The sequence below is a fragment of the Magnolia sinica genome, chromosome 6 (genome assembly GCF_029962835.1).
Source record: "Magnolia sinica isolate HGM2019 chromosome 6, MsV1, whole genome shotgun sequence".
In the NCBI taxonomy this organism is placed as follows: domain Eukaryota; kingdom Viridiplantae; phylum Streptophyta; class Magnoliopsida; order Magnoliales; family Magnoliaceae; genus Magnolia; species Magnolia sinica.
This window is the reverse complement of record NC_080578.1, coordinates 8,696,319-8,704,606: the sequence shown is the minus strand read 5'-3', so window position 1 is coordinate 8,704,606 and position 8,288 is coordinate 8,696,319. Positions and strand designations below refer to the sequence as shown.

The window sequence follows — 8,288 nt, the reverse complement described above, 5'->3', positions numbered from 1 at the left end:
ACCCACCCTCAGCAACAGGTGGGAGCATTTACAGTGGGAGTTGAAAAATACAAACAAAAAATGACACAAAAACCCTCTCCAAGTATGCTACCTATGAACGCATATCAAGGGTATATTAGTCACCTACCATCTCTCACATGCAAAAGAAGAGAGGAAGATGGCAAGCTCGAATCCCACACCAACTATTGTGAAACCGGAAAACTCCACGTCTGTTCAAGAACCTCCGTTTGAGATAGTGGCTGTCCATCTCTTCTTGGTCCGGTTGTTTCATACCTACATTGACCCACCGGAGCCGCGCACGTCCTCAGGTGGGCTGATTGACAGCCAGAGCAATGAGACAGTGATCGAAATGAGCCCTGACCATACATAAACGATGGTGGGCAGTCTCCCTTTCCTCCCCATCAGCCCCTTGATGAAGGGATACATATGGGACAGAACCCAGAAGCTGAAGAACCCCCCACCAATCATCTTACTCCACTGAGGTATGATGCTGTACATGGTCCTCGAGAAGCCAATGATCAACGCAACCACGTTCACGACAATGATCGTCAATGGCATTATGAAGAGACTGGTCCACTTCACAACGTAGAGGTCAGCGTAGATGTCTTCATCATCCTCAGCGGCGGATTTGGAGGTGAGTGTGAAGGAAATCTCAATGCCAGCGATGACCTTGAGTAGGCCCTGGATGACAGCAGCGAGATGGGCGCTGGTGCCACCGACGACCCAAAACTGCTCGTTCCGCCACCATTCCTCGAGGGCGATACCGGACCACTTGACTTCGAGAAGGGAGAGGAGACAGAGGGTGACGGTGATGCCGAGGAGGTAGCATAGGAAGGTGACGTTGAGGGTTTCGACGATGAAATGACCGGAAAGGAGGGAGAGAGCTGGGAGGAAACAGTAGGTGACAAGGAAGACAGATGTGAAGGGGTAGATACCTACGTTGATGTAGGCGATTCGCTGGAGGAACTTGAGGCGGGGGGTTGCTAGGATGGCATTGTTTCTGGAGAAGAAGATCTCGACGGAGCCCGTCGCCCACCGGAGGACCTGGTGGAGGCGATCGGTGAGGTTGATGGGAGCTGTTCCTCGGAAGGCGTCTCGCTTTGTGATGCAGTAGATGGACCGCCACCCACGGTTGTGCATGCGGTAGCCTGTCACAACGTCTTCCGTCACCGACCCATAGATCCAGCCTATTCGGTCACCCCATTCCGTGTTGTCTTCGTACCTGTTCATGCATTTTTCTTCTGTGTATTATCAACGTTTGTTTGAACCGTACGTGTTGGAAGTTCTCTGTGGACCCTACCATGATCTATTTATTTTATCTACACCATCCATCAAATTTGGGTGGACCACACCACAGGAAACAGTGGTGATTGAACCTCACCACTTTTTTCTTTGGTGTTTTCCACACGAGATTCGCATCTGCCCTCATTTTTGAGGTCATGTATATAAAATGAGCTGGGAAAATGGATGGAAGGTGTGGATCAAACACATACGTTATTGTGGGGGGCCAGAGAGCACCGACCAGTAGGGAGGTCGGTAATGGTTGGGTCTTTATGCAATCCGCGTCCGTTCATCAGGTGGCCTTGCCTGGACGAGCAGAAAAGGGCTAAAAATCATCCACATGCAAAACTCATGCAGGCCACACCACGTGAACGTTGAGGTTTTCGTCACGACCTTGCATGGCTGCCACCCCTGAGTGTTTGGGATGTACGGTGAGTATGAAAAGGCGCACCTGATGGACGGAGTAAGAACAATATTGTGGGCCCCACAGGACTTGGGTGTGTACCAAATGGTGATTGGAAAGATGGATGATATTACCAGCAGGAGATGACTGAGACGGCCTCAGCGACTGTAGGAGCATCAAGCAACGGCCGCGGCCCGAGCAGTGCACCAGATGGCCGGCCATTCTGCACCGATGCGTGGTCCGCGAGTGGCCTTCCTTGGAACTCAGCAACCGCTATTGACTCAGTAAACATACTCGAATTACCAAACTTCTGTGGCAGGTTCAAGTCCGGGTGGAGTTCAGTCAGCTCCCCCGACTCAGAACCATTGCTGGGCGTCATCTGCACCTGTGGTGCCCGGTTCTTGTTCTGCCCGAAGAACCCATGATACTCCTTCGCGCGCGGTGGGTTGAAACCATACAACGCATAGCGCCGGAACAGGCACCCAGTCCCGACATAGACCGGCCCCTGGAGCCCATCGAGTGCACGCATGTTGCCGTCGAAGAAGACAGTGTTATGGTTGGCGTAGCGGTCAGACGGATCAATGCCCTCAAACCGCTGCGGGAACTGAATGTAGCAGATGCGGTCGCCACCGCGATCGAGCATGAAGCACATGCCCTCACGGAGGGCGAGGCAGTTGTAGAAGTAGTGGTCGCAGTCGAGGTTGAGGATGAAAGGACCGTTGGAGAGGATGGCGGAGGCACGGACCATGGCATTCATGGCTCCAGCCTTCTTGTTGTGATCGAAGCCTGGGCGTTTCTCGCGGGATACGTAGGCGAACATGGGGAGTCGGATGTCGACGTCTGTGAAATCAAGGGTCCTCTCGTTTGGCCCACCATAAACCGGGTCAGTTTCTGGGACCTTGATCATTACCTGCAGGCAAATGTTTTAAAGCTCTGTTTGGGATTATTTCAGGGTGAGAAAGCAATAGGAACTATCCATGTGATGGGCATCCTCGAGATGGGAAACATAGTGATAGATCATGTAAGCTTTCCAATGGTTATTTGGATGGACGGCCCAGATTTGTATGAAACCCTACCACGGTAGGTATACCTTTTCAACATTCCAGTTCTACCAGATCAATTCATCTACTTGATGCTGAACCGTACATCCAGTGGAGGACCGATCATATTCCAAAAATGTGGAGCCTTAGTGAGTTCTGTTTAAAATATATCAGTCTGAATGCCGAAAATTGGACAGGCAGAATCATAAATCCCCACATTTAAGATAGCATCTAATCCATTCATGTGACATAAGGCTAACAAAGATAAGCGTTGACTGTAATTTACAAAAGTTGAGGCTTATTTGGAAAATCTTAATAGGCAGTGTACCTGGGGATTGGCTAAAACACAAGGAAACCAAGATTGTCTGGTGATTGGCTAAAACACAAGGAAACCAAGATTGTCTGGTGACTAAGTCACCTGGGTTATTCAAAGGTCCCAATATGGTGGGATGAGATTGGGCCAAGTGCCACCGTTAAAGATAAGCTAGTCTGATATATATGGGAGGAGAATAAGGATCCTTTGTTGCTAGGAAGTAAGAATTTTCCATTTCCTGCATTCTCACCTGTCACATTTTCATTGATGACATCAATATTATTATCATATGCTAACATGGCCTGATGAAAATGAAAGAAATTGAAAATTCTTATTTTCAGTAACAGAAGATCATGACTCTGATTAAGCTTGATTTCTTGACCAGAGTATATTACCTTTTGGTCAAATACCATATCAAATCACGAGATGCTGACAAAGCTTGAGCCATTAGTGGATGATATATCAATATATATCACTGGACTTTAACATTAGCTCGAGCCATGCAATCCAATTTGAAAAGAAAGGGATTTATAAGTATTTTTTAAAAAAAAAAGAAAAAAAGAAACCCTTAAAATGAGAGAGAGAGGACCTGAAGAATTCCAGCATGGTCGCCTTTCTTGTGCTCAGGACCTGGGTCAAACCAGGTCCCGGGCCATTGCGTTTCATCGGCCATCCATGTGGCCTTAGGCAGTCTAACCACGTCAACAGGCCCATCTCCTGCCCTCTCCTGAGCGAGCATCTTCTCCTTCTTCAGCTCTCTATCGTTGAGGGTCTTGCACCGTTTCCGGATGACATCAGGAAGACCGTTGATCCGCACCTTGAACTCATCATACTCTCTCTTGATCCATCTCCTGTCCTTGACGAAATCCGGCCGCTTCTTGTTCTTGGTGGGGTCCCCTTTCACAGAGAAGTAACTGTCGGGGTTCCTCGGCTCGATGTTGTGCTTGCGGCAGAATGGGACCCACACCTCTGCAAACTTAGCTGCCTCAGCCATGGCCTCAAAGGTCAGGACAGCTGCCCCGTCATCAGATATGTAGCAGGATAGCTTCTCCACAGGGTATTCCACCGACAGGCAAGAGAGGAGAGTGTTTGCCGTCACTAGTGGAGGTTCCTATTATTTTTTAGTTTCCGACCAACGAAAAACATTAGAGATGTTGGACAACATGTTTATAATATGGATACAACCGTAGTGAAGATGTTGACATGATGCGTGGCAAGATCAGAAAAGATAGAACTAGAAATAAATACATTCCAAAATACAAAAGTTATGTGAGCCAGGACCAAGAACTATGTGGACTTAGATCGAACTTCCTCAGGGGGTAACTGTTCCAAATTCACAGAACTTCTCTGGACTCCTCACAGAGAAACCTCAAATCCGCGAGGAAAAGAAAAATAAAAATAAATCTAAGAAATTTGAAAATTTTGATTGATCATGAAAAACGAGATTACACCCCTTTAAATAGGGATACTAAGCTATGAAAGAAGTTTCGGAATTGAACTAGAACTAAAACTCCTAGAATTCGCGACTTATTAGACGGTCGTGATTCCTACTAGTGCACATGGTTTTGGCCAAAAATAGAAGTGTCCTGATTGACTGAATCATGACGTTTCCCTAATTATTCTAAGCACTGTTAATGTTGGACACACAACTCCAGCCCAATGGATGAATAGTAAAAATGAAATTAAAATATGAATTCAATCGTTGATCTGATGGTATTTCGCAAATTTGGCATGCGTAACCCCGTGTAGCCGGATTGAGTGGCTAAAGTAGCTCTTCCTACCCAAAATCATATATGGTATGTCCGATAGCTCATTTCAGTTTGCGAGATATGTTCGTTTTAAGTTCTGAAGTTTTGAATCACTTCTATGGTTGATGGCGCCTTTTCTGATCCATCTTGGCCATGAAACTGTACACGACCCGCTCTACATCAACTTAGATGGCATAGTCTAGTGAGTCAGGACTGAAATAGTAGTAACTCAAAGGCTCCAAAGCATATAAAACCAAGCTATTACGAAAAGACCTAATGACCTATAAGCTAAGTGAAAGTATGGGACCTTGATAGAGTTGGATGTCAGAAGAAGAGTCATGTAGCCAATAAGGTTTAGATGAATGAAAAACATTGGTCATTTCAAGGGTACAAAGGATGGGGTAGAACAGGGGAAGGGGAAATGAAAGGGGAATAATGGTTACCTTTTCTGGGTCAGCAGTGGAGATGAAGATGTCGATGCCGGGAAGGTCAGATTTTCCCTCGGGATTGGTGGGAGAGGGAGTTTCGAACTTATCGCGGAGTGCGGAGAGGTCGGTAGCTCGGTTAACGGGGTTAAGCTTAGGGAGCTGGTCCAGTAGCCATGAGATGGCAAACCAGATCTCGCACGTAATAGACAAACCCCACAGCCACATTGCATTCTCGTTGGGGTTCATCACCCGCCATGACAAGAACAGTCCCAGCATTATCAGTCGGAGCGCCACCAGTAGCCTGTCCACCATCATTGTGTTAAAATTGGAAAATAGACTGAGCAAACATGTATTTATTTGAAGTTTTGGAAGCCTCACACAACAAAGTCGTTGTAGTATAGTGGTGAGTATTCCCGCCTGTCACGCGGGTGACCCGGGTTCGATCCCCGGCAACGGCGATTTTTTTTTCCCCTGATTGAATCCATGACCGTTGGAATGAAATGGCCACTGATTTCTCACCGCCTGATTGAATCCGTTTGATATACCATTCCAATCGCAGAACTTTCGGAAATCCGAGTCTGGAAATAACAGGTGAATCCTCGGAGAGCGGATTAGTTGAGACTCCGGACTCACCAAGACAGTACGGCCTTTACCGTGGGGCCCACCTTGATGTATGTATTATGCATCCACGCAGTCTATCCATTTTAGATCATTATTCAAAAAATGAAGCAGATCTAATTATCAGGTGGACCATACCATAAGAAACGGTGGTGATTGACTGTTCTTGGGTGAGGCTGGGGTCTCACCTAATCCGCTCTTGGATCCTTCAAATTGGTATCTGCAGTCCCAGATCCGAACCTTCCTATCCATGGCCATCAAATGGGCAATTAAAATACACAGGCCCATCTTTCCAAATTCAACGGACAAGATCAGACGGTTACGATAGTCTAGCTGTGCGCTCTGCCGGTACACTCCATCCACATTGGAGCAAGCCATTTGAACGGCTAAGATTGGCTTGCATGTATTCCACATTTACCGCTATGCATGGTCGCAGAGCAGACCCATTATTAGAAGAGTTATCCGTCTTCGATTCGGATGCAGGAGTTTCCTTGGCATCCTTGGGTTTTCGTATTACAACATTGAGCACCACGTTTGGTAATCCAGACCGTCCATGGAACGAGCCACGCTATTAATGATCCACATCAAGAAAATCTTGGATATTGGAGATTCTATCCGTCAAATAGTTAGCCATGTTTTCTGTATATCCTTTCTTAATCTTTTATTTGTAAGGCCACCAAAAAAAGTCGGGCGGTCAATGAGGTGGCTGGCCCGTGGGCTTTCAGCCAGTCTTGGGCAAGGGCCGGGCTCAGACATAAAAAGTTCCAAATGGGCCTAGTTTGGACAGTGTAAAAAAGCCCATCAACCTGGCTAGGTCAAGCTTGGATCGAGTTTGGCCCTGTCCTAATCAAGCCCGTTGACATCCCTCAAAAGACTTGATAAATCCACTTGGGCTAATGTCCTGAGATGATCTCTAATAATAGATGGACAGCGTGGAAAAAACATATAAGTCATGGTGGGCCCCATAAAGCCTCTGACAAGACCTACCCAATCCTCTTCCCAGCGTAAACGAGCGAATCATGGGCCAAGAAACCACGACGGTAACGGCATCCTTTTGCTGGGGATCTTACCTAATAACTTCACCAATTAATCCTAACCATCCAATAGTGCATTTAAAAGGTAAAAAATCAGACGTTAACATTGTGTGTGAGGAAAATTTACGATTACGCCCCATCATTTATAGTTGCGGAGGAGATTTCGACGGTCCTGATTTCCGTACAACTATGCCATGCCTTCGTTTAAAAAAGAGTGTGTGAGATAGAGAGAGCTAACGTGCGCACCTGTAGGGGCTGAGAATCGCGGGCGGTATAGTAATCTTCCTCGACAACGGCTTCCATGGCTTTTCCATGAAATCTGCCATATTCATCCCCCCATCATTTCCACCGTACTCATCCTCATCCTGCGGCCAGTACGCGTTCCCGTACCCGTATGTCCCCTTCGTCTCGAACAACCAACGGTTGTGATCGAAATCCGATGTCTGGCTCCTCACCAGTAGCGATTTGTTGTTCGCCTGCATCGCTGACGCCATCCTGTCCATCTTCGCCCCTAATCCACCCCCGTTATTACCTCCTCCGTCATTCCCTCCTCGGCTCATCCCCGCCCTTTGTTTCATATTTGGGTCCTCGGCTTTCGGGTCCGAGGAGTTCCCGTTGCCGCCCATCGGCTGGTTGTCCGGCGTCGGAGGCATCATGACGGTGTAGTTGTTGAAGTCGTTGTGGGAGCCGTAATCGCTACCGATGTCAAGCTCTTCCTCGCGGGTGAGGCTCTGGATGCGGCCGCTCGACGTCCGGCGAGCGAATTTCACGGTTGGAGGTCGTCCAGAGGAGGACGACGAGGATTTCTTCGTCGGTGACGCCATCTCTGTCTCTGATCTAAGGATCGGTTGTCACTATCCGCCCTTTCTTTATCGGATCGGAGGTTGGGATTTTAGGGTTTTGGAAGGCAATGCTATGAATTGCTGGGATTGGAGCCAACGAGGCCTGGCAATGTAAGGGATGTAGGGATTTTCATTTTCATTTTCAATTTCTTTTTTCTTTTTTCTTTTCTTGTTTGAGCGGGAATCGAGATGCAGGGGATGAGATGTTTCTGAAGGAAAGAGGGAGAAAAATGGGTGGCTGGGAATGGATTTCCGAGTAGAACGGTGGAGAGAGATTGAATTCTGTGGTTGTTGGTGCTAAGAGGAGCGGATTGCGGGTGGTTTGGCATTTCTACGGAATTACAGAGAGAGAGAGAGGCTGCAGAAGAAGTTCGGTTCATTTCCCGCGCGACACCTGAAATAATGAGTAACGTTACAGCGATTTCTTCCTCCCATCAGAGCCGTGCAAAAGGTGGGCCGCATAAAAAAGGTCACATGGGGCGAAATTCCGATGGTCCATTCATTAGGCGGTCTACGATGTTGAGCTCAATGGACAGATGATGGTATACTTGTTCCATGGCCCACTTTTTTGACGGCTGAGA

The 8,288-nt window shown here is 47.5% G+C and overlaps 1 protein-coding gene and 1 non-coding gene across 2 annotated transcripts; one reads left to right on the top strand and one right to left on the bottom strand.

Annotated features, from left to right (window-relative positions):
• Positions 1-7,689, bottom strand: LOC131249483 (cellulose synthase-like protein D1). The gene is made up of 5 exons (XM_058250295.1): positions 7,112-7,689; positions 5,229-5,514; positions 3,627-4,148; positions 1,819-2,594; positions 1-1,222 (listed from the first exon to the last, which is right to left on the bottom strand). Exons 1-5 carry the CDS (start codon positions 7,687-7,689, stop codon positions 274-276), a joined length of 3,111 nt encoding a protein of 1,036 aa, XP_058106278.1. The 3' UTR covers positions 1-273.
• TRNAD-GUC (transfer RNA aspartic acid (anticodon GUC)) lies at positions 5,600-5,671 on the top strand. Its single transcript has one exon. It is a non-coding gene; the product is annotated as a tRNA-Asp (tRNA).
• Positions 7,690-8,288: the final 599 nt, after the last annotated feature.